The 24707-nt window shown below is 58.4% G+C and overlaps 2 protein-coding genes and 1 non-coding gene across 4 annotated transcripts; all 3 read right to left on the minus strand.

The window, feature by feature from the left end:
- Nucleotides 1-4462: 4462 nt before the first annotated feature.
- LOC138681808 (uncharacterized) lies at nucleotides 4463-10615 on the minus strand. The gene is made up of 12 exons (XM_069769726.1): nucleotides 10242-10615; nucleotides 9439-9500; nucleotides 8832-8985; nucleotides 8320-8576; nucleotides 7845-7930; nucleotides 7341-7429; nucleotides 7132-7255; nucleotides 6612-6735; nucleotides 6037-6165; nucleotides 5583-5728; nucleotides 5170-5295; nucleotides 4463-4618 (listed from the first exon to the last, which is right to left on the minus strand). The coding sequence occupies exons 1-12, from the start codon at nucleotides 10606-10608 to the stop codon at nucleotides 4552-4554; spliced, it is 1731 nt and encodes a 576-aa protein (XP_069625827.1). The 5' UTR covers nucleotides 10609-10615; the 3' UTR covers nucleotides 4463-4551.
- A 3312-nt stretch (nucleotides 10616-13927) lies between these two features.
- LOC138681809 (ciliary microtubule associated protein 1A-like) lies at nucleotides 13928-18006 on the minus strand. Of its 2 annotated transcripts, XM_069769728.1 has the most exons (6): nucleotides 17209-18006; nucleotides 16207-16407; nucleotides 15884-15985; nucleotides 15399-15520; nucleotides 14832-14972; nucleotides 13928-14014 (listed from the first exon to the last, which is right to left on the minus strand). In XM_069769728.1, exons 1-6 carry the CDS (start codon nucleotides 17438-17440, stop codon nucleotides 13928-13930), a joined length of 885 nt encoding a protein of 294 aa, XP_069625829.1. In that variant the 5' UTR covers nucleotides 17441-18006. The 2 variants fall into 2 exon arrangements, with proteins under 2 accessions (XP_069625829.1, XP_069625828.1); XM_069769727.1 differs by lacking the exon at nucleotides 13928-14014 and having other exon boundaries at nucleotides 14526-14972.
- A 616-nt stretch (nucleotides 18007-18622) lies between these two features.
- Nucleotides 18623-18707, minus strand: LOC138681858 (small nucleolar RNA SNORD45). Its single transcript, XR_011322058.1, has one exon. It is a non-coding gene; the product is annotated as a small nucleolar RNA SNORD45 (small nucleolar RNA).
- Between the last annotated feature and the right edge of the window lie 6000 nt (nucleotides 18708-24707).

The following is a 24707-nucleotide window of genomic DNA, read 5'->3' on the forward strand; positions in this document are numbered from 1 at the left end:
GCACCACCAGCCAGCTGACAGCGGGGTCCTCCTGCAGCTCCCCACCACCAGAAACCAGCAGCCCCAGCACTGGGAGGCAGGCGGCATTCGGGCCACCCCACGGCTCCCTGGCACCGCAGACCAGCAGCCCCGGCAATGCGGCATCAGGGCCGTCCCAAGGCTCCGCAGTGCTTGAGGGCAGCAGCCGCTCCAGCCCCCCTGGGCCCGACTGTGTGCGAAACATCTCCCGCTTGCAACGCCGGGCCCAACACCCTTACAGCCGGCCCAGAAGACGCCGTGACAGGAGCTGTGCGCCAGCACCAAGTGCTGAGACCAGCACCCCCAGCCAGGCGGCGCCGGGGCCGTCCCACAGCTCCCCAGCACCCGAGACCAGCAGCCCCAGCACCGCCAGCCAGCTGCCAGCGGGGTCCTCCTGCGGCTCCCCAGCGCTCGAGAGCAGCAGAAGCTCCAGCCCCCCTGGGCCCGCGCGGATGCGAGACCGCTCCCGCTTGCAACGCCGGGCCCAACATCCCTACAGCCGGCCCGGACGCCGCCACAGGACCAGCCGTGCGCCATCCCCGAGCACTGGTCCTGATCCCCCTCCACCCGTACAATAAAGTTGGCCGTTAATCTCTGTGCTGGGACATTCCACGCTCATTCGTCAGCTTCCTCCTCCTCCTCCACCTCTCCCTTTCTTGCGGGGCAGCCTTAGGGGCTGGGCCCAGAGCGTTGTCTTCTCCCTGGCGGTTGGCAGCACCTTCCCCAGACCTCCCTCCTCGCGGGCTGGCCTTGGCCGGCTGCCCCGCGCCATGGCCGTGGGCTTCGGCTCTCTGCCCCCGCCGCCGGGAGGGTGGCCCGGCCCGGCACGGCCCAGTCGGCGCCACTGCCCGTCTCCGGCAATGTGGGCTGTGCCCCCCCCAGCCGGCACGGCCCTCACGGCTCGCCCCCCAAAATCACGCGCCCCGGCCCCAGCGACTTTTGACACGCTTCCACTCTGCCTCCTTCTCGATAAGGCTGTAACCCATTTCCCATCCTCGTTGCCCAGGTTAGTGAGAATTGGGGCAAAGTGGCAAAGCTACTTTTCTTGGAAAGTTGACTTCGGTGTCACGTCTGTCTTTGTGACATGAAGAATTCTGCAGCTTATGTTTCTACAGTAGCCAAAGGCCTTTCCCCGTTCCCCAGCTCCGGGTCCTGTTCTCCAACGTGATTGCTGCTGCACCAACTGAAGGCTTCCTTCTTGCAGAACAAGCCAAGAAATCCTTTTTAAGAGAGACTGCAAACACCTGGTCAGGAACGTGCTCCTCAGAGCTCAGGAGAGCCAGAGCAGTACCTGTTACCGAGGGCTTGAGTCCCGTCATATGCCCTTTAGAGCAAAAAACCCACACGTGCTCTACGGCATCCGTCCTCTCTCCAGCACTGAGGCAGGCATTGAGAAAGCTCGGTCTTGCCCCTGCATCAGCACCTTCATCTCACTCAGAGGTGGGGATACAGCACTGACCTTCCAGCACCAGGAATTGTCAGGTAGGCAGAATGATCCCCCCGTCCATCCAGCGCTGCAATAAAGAACGCCTGCTTTCTAACACTCCAAAATTGAGCCTTAGAGAGTTTCTGAAGGGCCGACTTAACGGTAACAGTCTCAGTTAATCCCAGGAGCCACAGGCCCTGTATCTGCTGCCATCGCCTCCTCTCCATCAGCTGTTTTCCAGTCTCTTCCACCTCACCCCAGCTCAGATGCTCAGGGCTGACGACCCTCAGGGCAGCCGCAGGAACCGCTCCAACCTTGGTTGTGGGGTTGTCCCTGGGGCTGAGCGCTCGGGCCCAGGGCGGGCGACCACGGAAGGGCCCGTGGGCCGTGAGGAATCCAGGTCCCCCCAGCCCGTCCATGCTGGGAGATACCTGCCCCTGCCCCTGCCCCTGGTCCTGGTCTTATCCCTCTCCCTCTCCCTCTCCCTCTCCCTCTCCCTCTCCCTCTCCCTCTCCCTCTCCCTCTCCCTCTCCCTCTCCCTCTCCCCGGCTGCCCCCACCCCATCTCTCCTCCATTTCTCCTCAGGCCGCTCAGCCTCCTGCCCCCTCTATCTGTGACTGACAGCCCGCCTCCGGCTCCGCTGATTGGCTCAGCCGTGGCCAATGGCGCAGCTGTTGCCAGGCCGGCAGGGGCAGCCGAGGCCTCTCCTCACAGAGCTGCCCCCCGCCGCTGGCGAAGGTGGACGGATGGATCCACGGAGGGATGTCCGTGACTTTTTCTGGGAATGCTGTCCCGGAGCCCAGCCAGAACTAGGGCCGTGCCTTCCCCACCCCGCTCTTCCCCCGCCTTGTTAGGTCTCCTTGTTGCCACCAGCTGGTTCCCAAGGCTGGGCCTGGTCCGCTCTCCTGGAAGCCAGGGCTGTGGCCTTGGCTTTTCGCCCTGCTCCCTCCCCTCGGCATCCTCAGCTCCGCCACCTCAGGGTCACTGCAGCCAAGGCTGCTGCCGACTTTCACATCCCCAACCAGTTCCTCCTTGTTCACCAGCGCCAGGTCCAGCAGAGCACCTCTCCTTCTGGGTTCCTCCCTCTCCTCTGGGTTCCTCCACCTCCGATTGGGTTCCTCCCTCTCCTTCTGGGTTCCTCCATCTCCTTCTGGGTTCCTCCATCTCCTCTGGGTTCCTCAATCACCAGCGCCAGGTCCAGCAGAGCACCTTTCCTTCTGGGTTCCTCCCTCTCCTCTGCGTTCCTCCATCTCCGATTGGGTTCCTCCCTCTCCTTCTCGGTTCCTCTGTCACCAGCACCAGGTCTAGCAGAGCACCTCTCCTTCTAGGTTCCTCCATCTCCTTCTGGGTTCCTCCATCTTCTGGGTTCCTCCGTCTCCTTCTGGGTTCCTCCGTCTCCTTCTGGGTTCCTCCATCACCAGCACCAGGTCCAGCAGAGCACCTCTCCTTCTGGGTTCCTCCATCTCCTTCTGGGTTCCTCCATCACCAGCACCAGGTCCAGCAGAGCACCTCTCCTTGGTTCCTCCATCTCCTCTGGGTTCCTCAATCACCAGCGCCAGGTCCAGCAGAGCACATCTCCTTCTGGGTTCCTCCCTCTCCTCTGGCTTCCTCCATCTCTGATTGGGTTCCTCCGTCTCCTTCTGGGTTCCTCAATCACCAGCACCAGGTTCAGCAGAGCACCTCTCCTTCTGGGTTCCTCCATCTCCTTCTGGGTTCCTCCATCTTCTGGGTTCCTCCATCTCCTTCTGGATTCCTCCATCACCAGTGCCAGGTCCAGCAGAGCACCTCTCCTTCTGGGTTCCTCCATCTCCTTCTGGGTTCCTCCATCACCAGCACCAGGTCCAGCAGAGCACATCTCCTTCTGGGTTCCTCCATCACCAGTGCCAGGTCCAGCAGAGCACCTCTCCTTCTGGGTTCCTCCATCTCCTTCTGGGTTCCTCCATCACCAGCACCAGGTCCAGCAGAGCACCTCTCCTTCTGGGTTCCTCCAACTCCTTCTGGGTTCCTCCATCTCCTTCTGGGTTCCTCCATCACCAGCACCAGGTCCAGCAGAGCACCTCTCCTTCTGGGTTCCTCCATCTCCTTCTGGGTTCCTCCATCACCAGCATCAGGTCCAGCAGAGCACCTCTCCTTCTGGGTTCCTCCAACTCCTTCTGGGTTCCTCCATCTCCTTCTGGGTTCCTCCATCACCAGCATCAGGTCCAGCAGGGCACCTCTCCTTCTGGGTTCCTCCATCTCCTCTGGGTTCCTCCATCTCCTTCTGGGTTCCTCCAGCACCAGCACCAGGTTCAGCAGAGCACCTCTCCTTCTGGGTTCCTCCATCTCCTTCTTGGTTCCTCCATCACATGCCAGGAACTGCACTCTAGAAGCCTCCTAGATTGCCTGAGCCCTGCTGGACCATCCTTCCAGCAGGTACCAGGGTGGTTCAGGTCCCCCATGAGGACCAGGGCCTGTGAACGTGAGGCTTCCTTCTTTACTTGTTTGAAGAAGACTTCGGCTACCTCTTCCTCCTGAACAGGAGGTCTCTAGAAGATCCCTGCTAACACTCCAGCCACCTTGGTCTGTCTGCTGACCCTGACCCACAGGCTGGCTCCTGTCCCACCCCAAGCAGGAGGCAAGTCCACCTCCTCGCCTTCCCGGCCGGTCCTTCCCGACGAGCCCGCGTCCCTCCACCGCAGCCCTCCCACGGTGCCATCTACCCAACCACACCTCCGTGGTCACAGCATGGTCACAGCCCTCTAATCCCACGCAGATTCTGGCCCTGCGAGTGGTTCTCCATGCTGCGTGCGGGAGCGTGCGGGCACTTCAGGGAAGCACCAGCTGTGCTGGTTTCCCCGGGAAGGGGGCGAGAGCCTCCTCCATCGTGCTACCTCCGTGTTGGGATGTGCGGGAGAGGGGCTGCACGTGTTTGCGCTGTGGGGTATGCATGGACTTTACTCCCTCCTGCCCCTACGAGCCGTTCTGGGATCACGCACGGGGGGTGTGTAACCCCTTTAGACCATCACCAGGCACAGACCAGTCAGTCCAGCTGGGAACAGCCCCAGAGCCCTTTATTTTGTATTTTTAGGTGGATCTGAGAAGCTGAGAAGCCTCCCAGCCCCTTTTTGCTAACAGCCACTGCTACAGCCGCCGCCTCCGGCACCTTCTCCTCTGCTGCGGTACCAGCATCGCGTGCTAGGGAGGAAGAAAGAAAGCCTGTGACCCTATGGACAGGGAGGTGGCAGAGAAACCCTGCAGGTGTCGCTCAGGCCAGCGGTGATGGGATCTGCTTGCGACGAAGCCTCCAGTTGTCTATGAAGAGGGGGAGGCCCCTGATGCCCAAGGCCCTGAGAAGGTCCCAGGTGCAACTGATGAGCCTGGGGCCGAGTCAAGTGGGGCAGAGACCTTGGGGGTCCCGTACAGGGGTCCCCCTCGGGGCAAGGTGTCTTGGGGCAGGACTCTGCGAGGGAAGGACGTGCTCTCTGGTTTGGAACGGGGAGAGGCAGCCATCAGAGGGATCCCTCTGTCTTCAGCCAGGACTTTCACGTCCCACATGGAAAGCCAATTCTAGGTGCCCAGGCAGCCCCCTTGGCTGCCAGGGAGGTCCAGCCCAAAGGCAGCCTCCAGAACCTGCTTCTGTCTCACCAGGGGTGTCAGAGAAATGCCCTCTTTCCCCCAGGGCTGCCCTCGGTGGAGGGACGGGCCTTGCAGCCGGAGAAGCACCATCCCTCTTTGGAGATAGTTACCAGGGGAGCTGCCTCTGCTGCTCCAGCTTCCGCCGCTTGTTCTCAGTGACGTGCCTGAAGATGGTCCTCCGTTCCTGATGCGGCTCCAGCCTTCTGAGGACCTGGGCCGCTCGTGGGGAAAGGTGGCTGCAACAACAGGGAAACGTCATCCCTCAGCCTCTGCCGGAGACCCCGTCTGCCTCTGCCCTCGCACAGCCCCTGCACCCACCCGGTGCCGCATGTACTCAGCCTTTCACCCTGCGGTGAGCTTTGGGTCTTAGCTGCGGGGGTAACCCAGGTCATCCCCACGTTAGGAGACATCGGAAGGTGTCCTACGCAACCCCAGGACGCAGGGACGGGGGACGCGGACATCCCTGCGGGGTCACAGCCACTCGAGTGCCCCCGGGCTGCGGCCGGAGCCAGCGCACACTTACTCAGGCTGGAGTCTCTGCAGCTGGGCGGCTGCTGCCATCTCCTCTGCTGGGAGAGGGTTTTCAGCCTTCCTCCACCTCCCGCCGACCTCCTTTCTCCTGGGCTGGGCTGGAGGGTGGGGAGCCCGAATGCCTTCAGTGCCGAGCACCTGCCGAGGAGGAGACGCTCTCAGCAAACCAGACGGCAAACAGAGGTGCCGTTTCCCAGAGGACCTCTCGAAAGGAGCCTGCAGCGGGACCTGGGAGCCGGGAGGCTCAGCACCAGCGTGCCCGTCATCACGGCTGATGGCTGCTTTTGCCCCTCGGGTCCTGCTGCCAATCTCTCCCTCACGGGGATGAGCGGGCAAACCCCTGCCCTGCAGCTGCGTGTCAGTCCCGCTCCCACCCCCCCAGAGACCTGCCGCCCCGACAGAGAGGGCCGCTGCTGCTCTCAGCGGTGTCAATTGCTGCCCCGTACCTGGGGCGGTTGTCGGTCCTCCCCTGCAGACCAGGCCTCCCACGCCGCCCATTCTGCCTTTGCTTGCTGTCGCCGCTCTTCCCACCGGGTCTTCACTCGCTCCCACTCTGCAGACAGCTTCCAGACCTCCTGGAGGGGACAGAATCGCAGCAGCAGGCAGGATTAGTCTCAGCTCCCGGCGGGGCTTCCTTCGGGTCTGACCCGTGTTGGTGCCCCTTGCCTCAGCCGGTCGGTCGGCAGCGCTTTGCCCCTAACAGATCGGGGGCCGTGGAGTCACGCCAGGCTCCTCAACTCACGGCAAACACAGCGGAGTGACCAAAGACCTCCACTGTCAACGACCTAGAAAGGACTTGTACGTTCTCCATAGCCCCTGGCCAGAAGAAAAAGCGTTTCATGACAACCCGGGGGCAACAGCAGGCGGGAAGGGTGTGCAGCACCTTCCTTTTCCTGAAGAAGACCTGACGGAGGTGACGATGAATGCACGCCAAGGAACCCTTTCAGGACGGCTCTCTGCACAAAGAGGCTTTTGCCAAGTCTCGAACAGCACTTTAGTTACAGCAAGGCAGAGCACGTACCTGCAGCGCTCTCCTGCAGCCTTCAGAAGACGGGAGCGCAGCGGTGGGGCTGGCTGGAGGAGCTGGCTTCTGCCTGCTTGCCTCCTTCGTCCTGGGGGAGCTGCCTGGACATGGTGGGAGCAGACTGCAAAGAGACACCAGGAGGAGACGGCATGAGCGTGGGGCAGGTGGGTGCCCCATGCTCTCCGTCTGGTATCAAAGCTCCCCAGGCTGGCAGAAGAAGCGGTGGAGGTCGGACCGTTTCCCATGGCAAGGGGGGGGCCTTTCCTGAGCTCCATCAGATGGATGGGAGAGGACTGCGCCTCAGGTCTGCTGTAGGAGCAAGCAAAGTAACGTGGGGTGTGCTCAACCTCCGCTGCCTTCCCCGCTAAGGGGCCTGTGATAGGGCAAACAAGCTCGTAAAAACCATGGGGCACGTGCTAGGGACCTTCCCGAGTCCCTACAGCCGGAGTCTCCAAAGGGGACGTCTCTCCTACGTGGGCGCAAGGGTCCCTTTCATCCCTTCCCACAAGGGTCTCACCTGGCAGAAGGCTTCTTCTCCGTGTCTTGCTGCCTGGTGCCCGGCCCCTGGTTTGGCAGCGCGGGGAGGGAATACTTCATCCGCCTCTGCAGCAGCTTGTCAGGCGCCTGGCTTCCCTCTGTACCTGGGAAAGGAGAAAGCTCTTCAGAGCAGCCCCGTGGGGAGTGCGTTTGAACCGGGCTCTGGACAGCAGGGACCCCTTCCCGTACCTCTTCTGACGCTGTGCTTTTCTGCAACCTTCTTGTGCCAGGCGGAGAAAGCCTTGGATGCCGATCTGCTGATCACCAGGAACTGAAACCTGGAACGCGAATGATGACACAGGCTTGAAGAACAGTGACCTCCTACCCTCTGCAGCTTGCCAGCACTAATCCTCCCGACTGTCGTGCGAGGCGTCGCATCCCTTTTCCTTTGTGGCCCTGCACAGGTTTTAGTGGCAATCTCCCCCAGCCCGACGCTGCCTCACCATGTGCATTTGGTTCTCGCTGATGGCAATGACAACAGGCTGGGCGTGAGAAACACGATCACGATGCCGGGTCACTCCAGGAGAATACACGCATAGTGCCAGCTCAGCATTAGTTACCCAGAAACCAGTTGCTTCACAATTGATCCCTGACTCGATGCCGAATGTCAAGCCCTGACAACGCGTGCTCCTGAGCAGGAGCTGGGAAGCCGCCCGCTTGGCCGGTCAAGGGCTGCAGAGGAAAAGCACTCACCTCGGGAACGCGTGGGCAGGAGCAGCCTGCATCTCCTGAGAGGCGGTCGCTCCACTGGAGACAGCTGCCCCTGGCATCCACAGCCTCTGCAAAGCGACACAGAGCTGTTAGAAGGTTTCCAAGGCAGTTTCCTCTTGGCTCCCAAAGGAAGCAGACCTGTCTCCCGCTCCAAAAGCAAGCCACTTCTCCAAACCTCTCTGCCAAATCCTCCTCCATCAGCGTTAGCCCTTGCTCTGCTCTGGAGAAGCTGCACAGCCAACACTGAGACCGCGCAATAACACCGCTGGGCTTTTTTGTAGGGCAAGGACCCAGAAGAAACTTTCTTTGCTAATGGAGAAGTCAGCGGGGGCAAGCACGGGGAAAGGTGTTTGACTGTCCTGCCACGTCCAGGCTGGCCAACGGCGACCGGGTTGCTCAGCCTTCCTTAGGCTTCCCAAAGACACGGAAGCAGCCCTCAAAACCTCGAGCAACTTACAGTGTGAAGCAGCGCAATCCGGCTGGCCTTCCTCTCCAGCCCTGTGACGCAGTCAGAATAGAACCGCATGCACAGGAGGTCGTCTTTGCAGGACAGAACACCAATGTCCTTGAAGGCGAAGGAGAGGCGCTGCCCGTTCTTCAGTTGGGAAGAGTACAAGAGGACGGTCTCTTGCACGCAGTCCTTCACCACGTGCTGTGGGAAGGAGGTGGCTTGCGACAGCCGCTTGTAGTTCAGCGGCTTGATCTTGACATTGCCTGCGAGGAGGAGGAACGTGGTCACTGTCACAGCAGGCCAAATTTCCACATAAGATTCATAAAACAAAATGCCAGAGGGAAGGGTGCTCACAGAAACAGCCCTTGGGGAGCAGTTAGTTTTGGGGGAGCTCAAGCCACCCCCTGACCTTTGGAGGCAGTTCTCTACTTCTCCCAGCCCTTCCCAAAGAGCCGAGAGCACACATTCCCCCCCCAGACATGGAGGGGGAAAGCGGAGGGTGGCCGCTGCTTTCTTACCAGGGATAACTACTGTGGGGAACGCGAGCTCCTGCAGACACAACACATCAAGCTCCAGTCGGAAGACGGGTCTTCGAACCACATACACCTCTTCTTTGCCCTGGAATTGCTCTTGGAGCATAGCGAAGGTCCCGAGTCCTGCGACCAGGACACCCTGCCCAGGAAAAAGACAAAAAGGCTGATGAGCGAGTACTTCAGAGATGGGAAAAGTGAAAGCTTAGGAAAAGGCCCGTGTTCTCCATTTGTTTTCTTGCCCTCCTCAAAATATTCGCTAACATCCCTTGGCTAGAGAAGATCCCAGGCAATTCCAGCACAGGGAGGGAATACCCCTGGGACTGATTCCCAGGGATTATCCTTGGCATGGCACCGGCATAATCACCTGCCTCCCCGCTCGGCCTCTCCGCTCTGACCACAGCGAAGGGTGAAGCCCTATCGTGTGCTGAATGCTTTCTCAGACTAGATCTGGACTTGGTTTCTCTCCTGGTTGACCAAGAAGCAGCTCTGGGCACATGGGCTTGTCTCAGTGTGCCGCCACGATGCTCAGGGAGGGCTCGCTTCCCGGGGTCCAGGCCCTCCGGGGCAAAGGGGGACCAAGACGCCAGCCCACCTTGTCCTGCTTCAGCTGTCCCAGGATGTACACAGACACAGCATCCCAAATAGCCACAACCTCTGGAAAGCAAAGGAAAGAGGTGTTGGGCTCCGGGCCAGCCAGCTCACAGCCTCTGGGCAAGCTCCTCGCCCAGGGGTTGACAGATGCCGGCGTCCGCAAACAGCCCAGGCAAACGCGGCCACGGCTGCGGAGCTGGGCTGTGCCCCAATTTCCGACTGCCAGCCTTACTCTGCTCCCGGGGCAGGGCTGGGGTACAAATGGGGATGTGGGAAGGGCTCAGGACCGGGGCTGTGGCCATCTAACCCCCAGAAAGCCTTGGCACCCCAGAGCCCAGGATGTGATCTGCCAGCCTGGTGGCACAAGGGGGTCCCACGGGGAGGACGAGAGGTTCTCCCAAAGGAGACTTTGTTCAAGGGAAAGGGCTGATTTACAGCACAGGCATTTCCAGCCGGCTCGCGAGAGCCTTGTGGGAGGTGTAGCTGTCCCCCCCAGCCCCCGGGATGCAGAAGCCCTTTTCATCCCAGAGCCAGAACCCCACGAGGGGCCAGCTTCCAGGGAAAGCTGGCCCTGCATGGCCCCCCTCGCAAGGGGACGGAGCCATTCCCATGGGAGCCTCGGGGCTCCGGGCAGCACCAGGACCTGGTTGCCACATCGTCCCCCGAGTCCAGTGGGACCCCCAGGCAGGGCTCTCGCAGCAGCCCCCAGCCCTGTCCAGTCACCCCCACAGCCCGGCAGCTGCAGCTTTTTCCAGAGGCCAGCCCCGGTGCGACCCCTCGGGAAGGAATTCCCAAACCCCTTACCCTTGGTGGAGAGCTGCAGGAGCGTGGGGAACAAGCTGCTGAGCTCCAAGCTGATGGCCATGGTGCAGCAGCCCTCCATCGCGCCTGCCGCTTGCCCTCCGCTCAGGGAAAGGGATGCTCTTCGCAGCTCCTCGCCCAGAACTCCTCTCCGACGTGCCCCTGCTGCTCTGCCGGTCACAACGGGGTCCCCCCAGCGCAGCCCCGCTGCCTCCCGATCCCGCTCCTGGCTGTGGAGCAGCTCCGAAGCGCAGCAGTGGGGAGCCCCTGAGCAGTGCCCAGCAGCGCCCAAGCCTCGCCGGGAAGTGCCAGCAGCGCTGGGGAGACCTCCCTGGGATGCGGGGCATCCCCCTGTGACATCAGCCCACATCGTTTGAAGGTGCATGTCGTGGTTTAACCCCAGCCAGCAACTAAGCACCACGCAGCCGCTCACTCACTCCCCCCCCATCCAGTGGGATGGGGGAGAAAATCAGGAAAAGAAGTAAAACTCCTGGGTTGAGATAAGAACGATTTAATAGAACAGAAAAGAAGAGACTAATAATGATAATGATAACACTAATAAAATGACAACAGTAGTAATAAACGGATTGAAATGTACAAATGATGCACAGGGCAATTGCTCACCACCCGCCAACCGACACCCAGCCAGTCCCCAAGCGGCGAATCCCTGCCCCCCCCACTTCCCAGTTCCTAAACTAGATGGGACGTCACATGGTATGGAATACACTGTTGGCCAGTTTGGGTCAGGTGCCCTGGCTGGGCATGAGAAGCTGAAAAATCCTTGACTGTAGTCTAAACACTACTGAGCAACAACTGAAAACATCAGTGTTATCAACATTCTTCACATACTGAACTCAAAACGTAGCACTGTACCAGCTACTAGGAAGACAGTTAACTACATCCCAGCTGAAACCAGGACAGTGCATTATGACGCCAGCAGAGAGCTGGTGCAGCTGGGGAGAGAGGAGATGGATTTCCCTTCTTGTCCTGGGGAGCAGTCATCCCCGTTCTCTCCGAGTTGCTCCGGCAGAGCTTGCCGTTACCTGTGCTGGGAATTGTTAGGGTGAATAGCCTGGCTTAGCACTAGAAGCTAAAGGAGTTGAAGCCTCAGGCTGCAAGAGCTGAGCGAGAGTCCACTTTTTGATAAAGCTAATGCTGCTAACCCAGAACTAGCTGAAACTGGCAGATGCGAGCAGAATGAAGACGACCAAGGAAACGATTCCAAGAGAATGAGGGAACTTCAGAAGAATGCCAGCCCAGTGTGGAAGAATTGCTGGAGGTGACTTACTGATATGTCCCCCCGCCTCTCTTAAGGGAAGGTGAACCTCCAGGGTGGAATACAGTGGATATGCAAGGAATCTGTTCCATAATAATTCCCTAAGCAACATAATCTGCAACCTTAGATGGCAGCAACACGAGGGGAGCTTGGTGTGCTGACTCTGAGAAACAACACGGAGGGCGGAGGAGAGCAGAGACACCGCGGCCAGGCTCTGCGAAATCACCGCAGGGATGGGGAACTGGAACCATAGGAACAAGAATGGAAGGTTCCTGCATTGAATCCACTACAGCAAGGAGGCGAAACAATGGGGTTCTGTCAATGCTGTTGTCTTACTTCTGATTTGTAAGTGCCCAGCTCTGGAGTACTGACATGGAACTTTGCTCATTATAATCTCATTATAATAGCAAAACACACCTCTGTCCCAAAAGCTACCTGCCTCTAAGGTGCAACCACCCCTCACTGAGCATGCGCTCTGAATTTTCTCTAGCATAGACCTTTAGAAGTAAAGCGAGGAGATTTTACACCAATCATAATAAAGGTATGTATGACTAGAGTCACTCAAGCTCCACGTAAAAATAAGAAAATAGTATAAAAGGGCTTAAGAGAGGAGGAATGCTGGGGAAGATACCATCGTAGACAAGTCGGGAGGACATCGCTGACTTCTGGGATCAGTCGAGGGGCTGAACATCTCTTCTCCCCTCCACCCCCCCAATGAGATGCCTACTGGGTGAGATTCGGACCCTCATTATACCGAGTACTTCCCCAGGAAACTCTCTGTAGAGTTTTTCCATAATTTAGTGTCCTTGTAGTCGACTGCCTTATTATTTGCACGTGCTTTGCAGACAGTGTACGTATCACCGGCAATCCAAAAGAACCTGTACTCCTGTTGCTTTAATAAACTGTACTATTCATTAAAATCTAGCCGTGATAGCTCGCTGAACGTGACTAAATTGAAAGGACAGTGCACTATTAGTGCATCTGTAATCGTGATAGTTCAATAAATCGAACGTGACCGGACTTAGAGTGCTGAATTGGGCATCACTCAGAATCTAAGCCTGGCCGCCCCCAGCCCCTCTGATATCTGAGGACAAGCTGGAATGCACGGGGGTTTATTTTCTGCCAAACTTTGTTACGCTTTAACGCAACAGTCCCCTTGTCACCATTACTGTGTCACCGTGTCACCATCACTGTGTCACTATCACCGTCGCCGTGTCACCATCACTGTGTCACTGTCACCATCACCATCGCTGTGTCACCATCACCATGCCGTGCAGTCTGATGGAGCGAGCGAGTATTGCTCACGCTTATGAACCCCCCCAGCAGGCAGGATGCCTTGGCATGGGCTGCGTCAAACAGCCGTGCTCCTGGGATGCAGCCGTCACCTTGGGCTGCAGGTTCCTCTCTTGCTGCTCTCCCTGATGATCCGCACCCCGGCTGCGTCCCTCTTCCCGGGCCACTTGCTCTCCCCGGACACCTGCTGCAGCTCTCCCAGCCTGCGCAGGCTTCTGTCCAACTTCCCCAGAGGGGACGGAGCCGTCGTCGTCTGCTGCCGCATCCTGCGACTCTCCTGCTTGGCTTCTCTCATGGAAGCAGAGCGCTGACTCCCGGCGCCGACGTCGTCTCATCACGACGTGCCCGTCTGCAGGCTGCTGCACCGTGCAGCCCTGGCGAGGGCCAGATCCCGCCGGCAGCTGGGCCATGAATCGGCATTTTCCTGGCCACGGTGGCCAACACCTCCTTGCAGTCAGGCATGGTCTTCTGTGCTCCCGCTAACCTCCACCCCTCCTTCTGCGATTTTTGTCTCCTCCATCGGCTCCATTTACTCTGTCTCCATTGATGATTGAGTTGTCCCCTCCCTCTGGCCATTGGCAAGTGGGGCAGCACAGGAGTCTTTCCTGGGCCCTGAGCAAGAACGTGCACTTTTATAAGGTGACCCGGAGGACGCAACCGTCATCATGTCTGTTGGACTCCTTCTCCCCAACTGTCGTCGTTCTGGGGACTCGCCTGTGCTATTCAGCCCATGGCGAGAGGTCACGCCGAGCGGCTGTGTTTCTGGCTGCACCCTGGAGAGAAGCCGCCCGCGTGCACTGAAATTGGGGTGCCGAGGTGGGCTGTGTCCTCGGGGGCAAGCCTGTGCCTGCGGGACGCTCGGCCGTGGGGTGAGAGTGTGTGGGGAAGGGCCGGACTGCTTTCACGGGGCAGCGTTTAGCTGCGGTCAGGTGAAACGGTGCTGTCAGAGCCCTCTGCCTTGCTTGCGCTGTTGATCTCGCTGCTCTCCCCTCGACCTCATCTTGCAATGTCTGGCTGAGGCATAGACACAAAATGGGGACGGCCCATCGTCCTCACCCTCGCGCACCCCCTCTCGCCACAGCTGAAGGTGAACAGACTAGACCTTTGGGGGTATGTCGTTTTATTGCAGAGATGGTAGAGGGGTTGTGTAGAGGGAATGGCGGAGTCCAAAAGTGGGAGCAGGGGCCTGGGGCTTGATCAGCGTCACCTGGAAGGGGAAAAGCGAGAAGAAAAAAAGGTGACCGTGGTGCCTTGTTCGCAAGAAGACTTTTGTCTTCGGCGAAGGCCGTCTGGCATAACAAGTTGATGGCCGTGCATTTGCCGTTTGCCGTGCATTGCTGTGTGCGCGCCCGGGCACTTTCAGCTAACTCCCCCTGTGCCAGTGGCACACCTGATGGAAACCTCCTGTGTGATCAGGACATTTCTAAGGGTCTGCTGCTGTTACTGATTGGCATTTCTCCCTTTTTGGAGAGGCATATAAAGGCAAGAGAAAAAAAAAAGAGTTTAGGGGCAGGTAAAATCCATCCCTCGATTGTCTTCAGGAGGCCGCTCAAAGCAAAGAGCTTGTGTTTGACGCAAAATGGAGCGACGTGCCCGCTCCGTCTGGCAGGGCAAGCTCATGGCTGGAGCTGAGCTGGCACTGGCACTTGCTCCAAGTCCAGAGCCCTTCTAGCTCCACCCAGACTTTGCTAGACACCCCTGCCCTCCCAGCTGATCCCCCCTGCGTGAGAAGGGTCTGCCCTTGGCTCTGCTTGTGCCTTCTGCAGCAGTGTGTCCTCCTGAAGAGCTTGTAATGTGCGAGCATGTGTCACCATTGAGCACCTGAGCTAGTGCAGAGGCAAAGATGTGTTCTTTGGCCTCACTCTGCTCGGCTTTGGGCCAAGGCAAGGGAGCAGGCCTGCTGTCCTGCGGTTTGTCGCTCCAGTAAGGTGGTCTGGAGTTCTGAGAAGCCCCGTTGGAAGGGGGAGATGCTTAAGGGCTGGTTGTTGCAAAGCAGGGGAGGAGATTTGGGCAGGCTGCCTTACCTTTCCCAGGCAGTAGTCTGCCGGTCCTGGCTTCACTGTTTTGTCACCTCCAATTCCACTTTTGCTTCCCATCGTGTACACGGGAGCCCTTTTCCTGTAGGTGTCCACTTCCACCTTGGGGAATGCAGCAGGACCTGGCGTCTGTAAGAGAGGCAGGGAGGTTGTTGGGTACAAAAGGCAGCAAACAAGAACAACAAAAGTTGATTCTTGCCGGGTGCCCACGCGGGCTGCGCTAGTTGAGCTGGCTGGCCAGAGAAGTGGCGTGAGAGGCACGGAGCGATTGGAACAAGGGCCCCTCCTGTTCCCCTGCAGAGGCAGATTTCGCAGAGGAGAGGGAGATTCCCATTACTGCCGATGAGTTTTGCCCCACCAAAACTGTTAGTGTTGGAAAGCGAGGGACTGCGGGTGTCGGCGTTGCTGTTGGCAGCAGGAGAGCCACGGGACCCATGGCTCCTTGGGTTTTGCTGCTGGTGCAGGGAAGTGGGCGTGAAGAGAGGCTGCAGCAGGAGTCAGAGCCCTCCGGCCCTGAGGAGAGCAGCTGCGAGACAGCAGAGAAGCGTAGCTCACCTTGGCGAGGTCTTCAGCAAAGCCGTTGTGCTTACTCTTCCCTTTCATGGAGTAGCAGGGGCTGGCGTGGGTGTAGGCTGTGTTGGGTCCCACCAGCCTGGGCAGGGTGTAGGTGCCAGGACCTGGAAGGGGAATGGGAAGAGAGCGTGTGTGAGTCCGGCAGGGAGAGGAGCAGCGCCTGGGTGGGAGAGAAGCAGCCTGCCAAGCCTGCTGCGAGGAGCTTGAAGGATGTCTCGCCCCTCTCCCAACGCCTCCGTCTTTTGTCACACGTGGCGTGTGTCGGCAGCTCCAAGCCCGAGTTGCCGGTTCTTTTGTGGGATGGGAGAAGCTGGTGCTCCGGGACGTCAAGCAAGCTCGTCAAGAGACTCTTGCGCCCTGCTGTGTAGGCTTTTCGCTAGGCCTGTCAAAAAAGCTGCCCGGCAGGTTTTCCCTGGAGGACACGCGGGCTGGGCTGCAAGCGTGTGTATTTCCCCGAGTTCCCTTACCTGGAGTTTCATTGGTTTTGATGGCCTTGTGCCGGAAGGCCATGGACGGCGCCGGCGCGCATTTGTAGAGGTGTTGGTTGGCCTTGTCGGTGGAGTAGTCACCTAGGGAGAAGCAGAGAAAAGCAGGGAAGCTGGGCTCTCTTCCTCAAGCCAAAGAGGAAAGGTCAGGAGGAGGTGCTCAGCCACGTTTGCCTTCTGCCTGGAAACCTCTGAAGCTCCTTCGGGACGCGAGCTGATGGTTTTGTGCCCCGGTAGCACAGGGCAAAAAGGCAGGCGGTGCTGCTTGTGTCGCCTGGAAGAAGTGCTGGAGAAACGGTACTCACTTGGTCCAGGGGTGACCTCGGTCGTTATCTTGGGAAGTCCGCCCATGTGCTGTGCCGGAGCCACGTACTTCCCGTTCCTGGTGATGGAGGGCTGGACGTAGTACCGAGGGCCCGGAGAGCAACTGTCTGTGCCGGGAGCTTTGGCCCTTTGGAAAGTGTACGCAGGGGCTTTGGTTTTGGTGGGATTGTGAACCAGGTAACCTAGGAAGAAAAGCCTGTGAAAGGACACCTGCCTGCAACTCCATATTTAAAGCTAGTTTCTAAGTGGAGTAGCTGGAGTTGCCGGCCACAAGAATTTCCCTTCCTGTGTGGTTTTTGTCCTCCAAGAATGATACCGGCAGGCCAATACAATGGTACAATGACTTCCGGCAAGAACAGTGTAGGCACTGTGCGATTAATCAGAATACCACCAAAATGCAATTGTTATGAAGTATTAAATCCCCAAACCGTTGCTACGCTAACTTAAAGGAAATGTAAAGATCGCCTCTGTCACGTTTTGCTTTCCCGCAGCCCAGTGGGAAAGAAATTGAAACCTTACTGCTATTATGGGGGAGGAGAAGAAGAAAGTGAAGGAGAAGAAGGTGGTGAAGGAGAAGGTGGTGTTGAAGGAGAAGAAGAGAAGATGAAAATGGGGGAGAAGAATAGGAAGAGAAGATGAAGTAGAATAGGAGAAGATGAAGAAGGAGGAGAAGAAGAGGAGAAGAGAGCAGAGGAGAAGAAGAAGAAGAGAAGAAGCAAAGGATGAGGTGGGAGCAGCAAGTTCGGAGCAAAGACAGAGAAGAAGCTTCCTCCTGTGCTGCTACGGCCACCTCTGTGCTCAGCAGAGTCCGGCAGCTCTTTTCCCGGGCTTTCCCCGGAGCAGCCTGAGCCTTCCTCTGGCCCGCCTGCGTCCTTGCTGCAGCTGAGAGCATGGAGGCTTGGAGCAAGGGGGAACGGAGCCGTGGCTGCTTGTCCCCTGGAGGCAGCGGATGTGGTGCACCCCGCTTGCGACAGTGGTTTTACCTGTTGTCCCGGGGATTGAGTACTTGGGTCCCGGGCTGGTGAACTGGGCCATGATGGGGCCGCGTGGGCGATGAGGTCTCCAGGTGCCCACCCAGGCTCCGTCCACATCGGAGGCAGCTACCGAGCCTACTATAAGAGCAGGAGAGTTGCCGAGGGGCTTCCCTGGCGGAGACCCGGCATGAAACCTCCCCGGGAGGAGCAGCAACGCTTCACCTTTCTCTATCTTCGCCATCGGACTGGGTGCAGATGAGCTTGTCGGCCGCTGCAGCTCTCGGTCGCAGAGCACGGCAAGAGCGAGGGCAGGCAGCGATCGCGCAGGAGAGGTTGTGGTCTCGGCTGCCAGGTGGCCTTGGGGAGAGGCCTCGGCTCGTCACGGAGACGCCCAGTGACGTCATAGAGCTCCGGGCGCCTGTCGTATGGGCTGTTGCATCATACGGCTGACGGGGAGCTGGGGACGTCCAGCTGGCAGGGCCAGACCTTGATGAGGTCTGCACGGCAGAAACACGCAACGAGGGAAAAACTGATGTGATTTCTGTGTTTAATCTGGCAGCCTTGTGTTCTTATACTGTTGGGCTGACCTAATAATGTGAATGTAGCTTTGAACACCTGGAACTTCTTTTTCGTGTCCTATTTTCCAGGCGTCCCTTAATCTACGGTTTTCCTCCTAGGGAGGGTGAGTCGGGCCCGGTGTTAGTCAGCAGAATTTGCTGCTGGGGGCTCTCAGTTAGCGAGGTTTAGGAATACCTCTGTGGTGCCGCTTTGGGGAGTTTCTCCCTGGAAATCGAGGCAAGAGAGCCCTTTCCCAAGGTGCCGAAGAAACCGCGTAGACTTGCGCGTACCTTCTAGGTCATGCAAGTAAAGCGAGATGCCAGCCAGAGATCGGGAGTGTGTTCACATTTCTCCCCGATAAGTCAAATGCCCTATTTTTCATGGGTTTCTCACAGGAATAAGAATCGTGAGCGGGCACAGAAGGGTTTCTGTACCGGGCCTGGCTGGGATACAGGTAATTTTTCTGTCATCGCACCCTGCACGGTGCTGTTTTCAGCATTGACAGCACACCGATGTTTAGCTACTGCTGAGCAGTGCTTATGCAGAACCAAGGTCTTCTCTGTTTCTCACTCTGCTGCCCCAGCGAGCTGGCTGGGAGGGGACACAGCAGAGACAGCTGCCCCGAGCTGACCGAAGGGGTACCACGGATCCACACCACGTAGTGTCACGCTCAGCAAGAAAACCGGGACTGGGGGAGTCTTTCCAAGGCAGCCACTGCACCAAGATGGCTGGGCATCTGCCTGCTGGTGAGAGGTGGTCGGTGGTTGCTGTCACATCAGTTGGCTTCCTTTTTTATTCCCTGCACTTGTTAAACTGTCTTTATCTCGACTCCCTTAGGTCACAGCCTAAGGAAACCGGAGCTTCCTGGGTCTCAGAGTAATTCTAGAGCTCAAGTGGCGACAGACATCAACTCTAGATCACACAGTACATGCCAACGCTCATCACTGACCCAAGAAGACATGCTCCTCCTGTCCTACCCAAGGCTTTCAAGTCCAACACACTTTCTTCCTAAAGCAGGACGCTACCTTATTTACTTGTAACACCATTCCTACGTTCCGTGGGATGGGGCTACAGGTAGGTTACGCAAGCCATCAAGCCACTGTCTGGAAGCACCAGAGCCTTTTGGGTACTGTTTGTCACCATGGTTTGCCTGAGAAGGAAACTAAAACACAGAATAGACGGCGAGAAATTTAACCTGCCATGGAGATAGCTACAGTGAACAAGTACGATTTTGTGCGTTACAAAGCATCATTTTTAAAATTCAACCCTGAGTTTTTCAAGTGTCAACCCTTATTTTTATAATGCAAGCCTCAATGTTAGGGCAAAAAGCATAAATTTAAATTCTGGGGGTGCAAACAGTCATTTTTAAGGTCCAGGCCCACATATATGGAGGACAAAACCTAATTTATTAGTTCCAAGCTCCATCTTTAAGGTTCAGAGACTCATTTTAAGGGCCCAGAGCATCATTTTTAAGCCCCAAAGTCTGATCTGGAAGGACCACAGCCTCATTTGTAGAGTCTAAATCCAAATTTATACAGTCCAAACCCTTATTTTTACTTTCCAAACTCTTAGTTTTGCCTTCCAAAGCCTCATTTTAGTTTCCAAAACCTTCACTTTTAGGGTGCAGAAGCTCAGGGTTAGTTTGCATAGTCTCATTTTCAGGGTCCAAAGCCTCTTTTTTAGGATCCAGACAAGCATTTTTAGGGTGCAAGCTGCATCTGGACTGTCCAAACCCTCATTTGGAGGGTCCAAAGCCCACTTGTAGGGCTCAAAGCCTCAGGCTTAGGGTCCAAAGCTTTGATTCGAGGATTGAAAGACTTCAATTGTAGGGTGCCAACCCTCATTTTAAGGTACAAACTCCTCACTTAGGGCTCAAAGCCTCATTTCCTTAATGTCCGAGGCATATAATGAGCATCCAAAGACCCAGCTGTAGGGTCCAAAGCCCCGTTTTAGGGCCAAAATCCTTGGTTTCAGGCTTTAAAAACGGCCCTTTGGAAATGCTGACTCATATGGGCCCTAGCAATATGAAAGAGGGGGTCTCAGCATGCCCGGGCCCCCACTGCCTGCGGCTGTCTGAACCTCTCCCAGCTCTGGCTGGGAGACAGGAGTCGCCAGGGGGAAGGGGGTACTGGGAGGAGGTACTGGTCCGGCCAACTTGGGAGGGTCCGTACCAGTCCCTGCGCCCTTGTGCTCTCTCTAGTTAGTGCACGACAAGAAGAGGGTGGAAGAAGACCTCTGGCAGAGCCTGCCGTACCTGTGGGACACTCAAGCCACCTTGCCAGAGGTGGCCATCAGGTTCATCGGTGGGCCACAGTCCCCAGGGTCCCTTTTCTGCCAGCCTGGCCCCAGTCCCCACCACCGCATTGGCAGCAAGGTCTTGCCGCATGGCACCCGAGGAACCTGAGCAGGCAGAAGCTGCGGGAGACCTGCGACGGCGAGGAGGGGCTGGTGGGGCAGGGGACGGGGCCTGGGCAGGGTGCCATGGTCTGGAGGGGACTCCTGGGGGTCTCTGCAGGCAGGGGGGGGGTCATGTCTGCTCTGCTTCCTTCTCTTGCAGCCCTTCTGCCCTTGGCAAAAGACCCTGAACTCTCGGTCAGGACTCTCGCAGCGGAGGCCATCTTCATCCCGATAAGAGAGATGCCAAGATCAGGATGGAGCCTGCAGTCACTGTGCTGCTGGCCCCTGCTGAGCCCTGAAGAAGTGAAATCCTCCTCTGGAAAACAGCTGTATTTTAACAAATTATTTTTTTTTAATAAAGCTGGAACAACAAGCCCAGTCCCATGCTGTCCTTCCCACGGAGAACACCCAGAGCGTGCTGAGCAGACAGTGTCATTCCTGGCTTGTGCTGCTGCCTGCAGGACAGCAGACCGGGACCCAGGGTGTCCTTGCGGCAAAGCCCCAGCTGCTCCGCTAGACCACAGAACCCGGAGAGGAGGAGGAGGAGGAGAGAAGCTTTAGCCCAGCCTGCCTCTCCTGAGACATCTCAGCGCACCCGTACTCTGCCAAGTCGGCAAATTGTCGTTTGCCCTGGCATCAAACCCCTCTCTTTTACAGGGGAAGGGTGCTGGTTTGGGCCGGGATAGAGTTAATTTTCTTCACGGTAGCTGGCACGGGGCTATGTTTTGAGTGGGAACAAGGGGTTATACCAGATGTCCCGAGTGGGGACAGCCCAAAACTACATAAGCCAAGTGGGGCAGGAGCAAAACTGCCTCCAGTCACCTCGAGTGGGAATCCGGCAAAGCTGTGGCTGACAGAAAGCTGACAAACCCTGGAGGCAGGAGAAAATGTGGGTCGCATGTGGTGTTCCCCAGGGCTCAGTACTGCGGCCGCTTCTGTTTAATATCTTTATCAACGATCTGCATGAGGGGATGGAGTGCACCCTCAGCAAGTTTGCCGACGACACCGAGTTGGGAGGGAGGGTTGGTCTGCCTGAGGGTAGGAAGGCTCTACAGAGAGATCTGGACAGGCTGGATCGATGGGCCGAGGCCAATTGTACGAGGTTCAACGAGGCCAAGTGCCGGGTCCTGCGCTTTGGTCACAACAACCCCACGCAGCGCTACAGGCTTGGGGAAGAGTGGCTGGAAAGCTGTCCGGCAGAAGAAGACCTGGGGCTGCTGGTTGACAGCCGGCTGAATACGAGCCAGCAGTGTGCCCAGGTGGCCAAGAAGGCCAACGGCATCCTGGCTTGTATCAGAAATAGTGTGGTCAGCATGAGCAGGGAGGTGATTGTTCCCCTGTACTCGGCACTGGTGAGGCCGCACCTCGAGTCCTGTGTTCAGTTTTGGGCCCCTCACTACAGGAAAGACATGGAGATGCTGGAGCGTGTCCAGAGAAGGGCAACCAAGCTGGTGAGGGGCCTGGAGCACAAGTCTTACGAGGAGCGGCTGAGGGAGCTGGGGCTGTTTAGTCTGGAGAAAAGGAGGCTGAGGGGAGACCTTATCGCTCTCTACAACTACCTGAAAGGAGGTTGTAGTGAGGTGGGTGCTGGTCTCTTCCATCAAGTAACTTGCGATAGGACAAGAGGAAACTTGTCCACCGGACAAGCCCACCAGGACTGGACCCCTCGGCTGACCAGACACCTCGGCTGACTGAACCAACGCTGGACAGACCCAGGACCGGTGAAATCTTTCTCTCTTCCTTTTTCTCTCTCTGTCTTCTTCTCTCTTTCCTTTTCCTTTGCCAAAGTCCCTACACCTCATCCGTTTCAAGATAGAAACCGTTGACCAAGTCTGAGACTAAGAGTAGATGCAGCCGCCCCTAGACCCTTCTCTGAGGAGGAGTCTGGAAAGCAAGGGGGTCTGCTCTGAACCTCCTGACTCAACGGCAGGGATCTCCTTATTCCCTCAATTGACGTATATGGTTACACGGTTTACAGAAGTAGTCTTATGCCAGTTCCTGTTGTGAGAAACCCTGCCACCTACTACCACGCCTCCCCAGTTCAGTTGGCTTCTGTCATGAATAAAATCTTTAACCGATCGTTTGGTGTTGCTTCGCCTTAATTTAGCCCGAGAGAATTTCAAATTAAACACGACTCCCTGGTCTGTCCAGTCTGGGTCGTGACAGGCCCTCACTGCTCGCCCCCCAAAATCACGCGCCTATCTAACCGAAATCTCCCTTGCCGCAACTTGAGGCCATTGCCTCTCGTCCTATCTCCGGCCACCTGACAGAAGAGACCAGCACCCACCTCACTACAACCCCCCTTCAGGTAGCTGTAGAGAGCGACAAGGTCTCCCCTCAGCCTCCTCTTCTCTAGACTAAACAGCCCCAGCTCCCTCAGCCGCCCCGGTGACGCCCCGGTGACGTGGGTGCCGAGGGCTCGGGCCCCCGCCTCGGCACTTCGCAGCCACCCCTGTGAGGCGGTGGCCGCCTCAGAGCGGGCGGCAGGTGGCCGAGGGCGTCCCTGCCCGTAGTCGGGGCGCACGCGGGCCAGCGGTGCTGATGTCACAGCGGCCACTGTGACCCGCGGGGGCAAGCCCACAAAAAGGAGCGCTGGGCACAGGCCGCCCGTCAGTGCGACCTGGTGAGGTGAGGAGAGGGCAGGGGAGGGACGGGGCTGGTGCGGGGCTGCCGAGGGAGGAGGGGGGCCCCAGGCCTCGGGGCGCTGGGCCTGTGCTGCAAGCTCACCCGCCTCTGGCTTCTCCCTCGCCCGCGCCCCGCTTCTCCCTCAGAGTCAGCAGAGGAGCATTTGGAGGAGACGCCCGGCGCTGCTGGGACAGGGACTCTCCAAACGCTCACCGTTGACGTGCGCCATGTCCGCAAGGAAGCAGAAGGCCCCCGACTCGATGGAGCAGGGTGAGAGCAAAGTAGCCCTCCCGCGGCGTAGCAGAGGGCTTGTCGGGGCGGCCGGCGTGGGGCCGAGAGCGGTGGCAGGGGGAGGCAGGAGCTCCCCGACCACCCCGGGGCAGGGCCCCTCCTGTCCTCAGCCAGCGGGGCCCAGGCTGGGCAGTGGGCACCTGCTGGGACCCCCGTGCCTGCAATGCCCCCTTCCTCTCCAAGGCCTCCAGCCCTGCCCGTCAGCCAGCTCGGCAGGGGCAGAGCAGGCCCTTGGGGGCAATCCCTCAGGGACGCTTCCCCCGGCCCCGCAGAGGTGCTCATTCCCAGTGGCGTTTGCTCTCTCCCCTCCAGCATGCCTGCTGTGTCGCCGGGCAGAGGCTGACCCGGCTCTCTGCGGGGCCAAACTGGAGAAGCGAGGGCTCTGTGCCCACGTGTTTTGCCTGGTGAGTTACGCCGGGGCTCCCTCCAGCTTGCCGACAGGCAGTCCCTGCCACGCTCTCCTCAGCAGCTCCTCCTCTTTTCTCTGCTGCAGCTTTTTGCCAGCGGGCTTTTTCAGCGAGGGGGCAGGGAAGCAGGACTCATGGGATTTCTCCCCGAGGATATTCGATGTACAATCGCGCAGGCAGCGCAGAAGGTGAGCACCTGACAAGACCGGGGAGATCTGTGCCGGGAGCGGTTTGCGGGACCCTAGCCTGGATCCGAGAAAGAAATCCCAGCCCTTCCGGCCGGCTCTGGGGCAGGAGTCTTGCTCCCAGCAGCTCCACAGAGGCTCCAGCACAGGAGCCTCGTCCGACAGGCGCATCTGCGGGGTGTGACCCAGCAGCGGCCACATCCTGCGCCCTGCCCGGAGGCGTGGGGCTGGCCGCGGCGGCCCTGGGGCTGCCGCTGATGGGGGCTGCTCTGCTCTTTCCAGCACTGCTTCGTCTGTGGCGAGAGCGGGGCCGCCATCTCCTGCCAGGAAACAGGCTGCCACCGCAGCTTCCATCTCCCCTGTGCCGTGGAGGGTGGATGCGTCACCCAATTCTTTCGGCTCTACAGGTAAGGGCAGCTGGCCCCCACAGGGGAGGCTGCTTGCTTTCAATCCTCTTCCTGCCAGCATCAGCCAAACAGGGAAGGAACCCGCAGTGACATTTCAGAACAGCCAGTCTCAGGCATAGCCACAGCCAGACAAGATCTGGGGCTCCTTCACACCTCGTCTCCCCTCCTTGCCGCCACCCGGGGAAGGAGCCAGCGCTTCTCACCTCGCCCATCCCTTTCCTCTTGCCCCCAGGGCCTTCTGCTGGGAGCACCGCCCAGAGCAGGCAGTGGAGGCGGCTCCGGAGGAGAACACCATCTGCCTCATCTGCCTGGACCTTGTGGAGGAGAGAAAGTCCTACGGCACCATGGTGTGCCCAGCGTGCAAACACGCCTGGTTCCACAGGGGCTGCATCCAGGTAGGAGCCGTCCCCTCGCCCCCGGGATTTGCTCACCCCCGGGGCACGGCAGGCGCTCGGCAGCACCAGGGCCTCACTTGTGCCGCTTACGTTTCTCCTCCTGCAGGGACAGGCTATGTGCGCCGGCATTTGCTTCCAGTGCCCACTCTGTAGAGATACGGAGCACTTTCACTCGGAAATGCTCACCATGGGGATCCGAATCCCCTTCAGGTTGGTGTCCTTCTGGCCGGCTCACAAGACAGG

The sequence above is a fragment of the Haliaeetus albicilla genome, chromosome 24 (genome assembly GCF_947461875.1).
Source record: "Haliaeetus albicilla chromosome 24, bHalAlb1.1, whole genome shotgun sequence".
NCBI lineage: Eukaryota > Metazoa > Chordata > Aves > Accipitriformes > Accipitridae > Haliaeetus > Haliaeetus albicilla.

What these genes read in the sequence shown, in the direction of transcription:
- LOC138681808 (XM_069769726.1), bottom strand. Translation starts at nt 10,608, where the DNA reads ATGTGGGCTGATGTCACAGGGGGATGCCCCGCATCCCAGGGAGGTCTC. An exon ending in CCTGCCCACGCGTTCCCGAG is followed by an intron (nt 7,430 to 7,844) that starts GTGAGTGCTTTT and finishes TTCGCGTTCCAG; the next exon opens with GTTTCAGTTCCTGGTGATCA. An exon ending in GCTGCAGGAGAGCGCTGCAG is followed by an intron (nt 6,166 to 6,611) that starts GTACGTGCTCTG and finishes TGTCCCCTCCAG; the next exon opens with GAGGTCTGGAAGCTGTCTGC.
- LOC138681809 (XM_069769727.1), bottom strand. Translation starts at nt 17,440, where the DNA reads ATGGCGAAGATAGAGAAAGGTGAAGCGTTGCTGCTCCTCCCGGGGAGG. An exon ending in CTCAATCCCCGGGACAACAG is followed by an intron (nt 16,408 to 17,208) that starts GTAAAACCACTG and finishes TTTTCTTCCTAG; the next exon opens with GTTACCTGGTTCACAATCCC. An exon ending in CAAAACCAATGAAACTCCAG is followed by an intron (nt 15,521 to 15,883) that starts GTAAGGGAACTC and finishes TTCCCCTTCCAG; the next exon opens with GTCCTGGCACCTACACCCTG.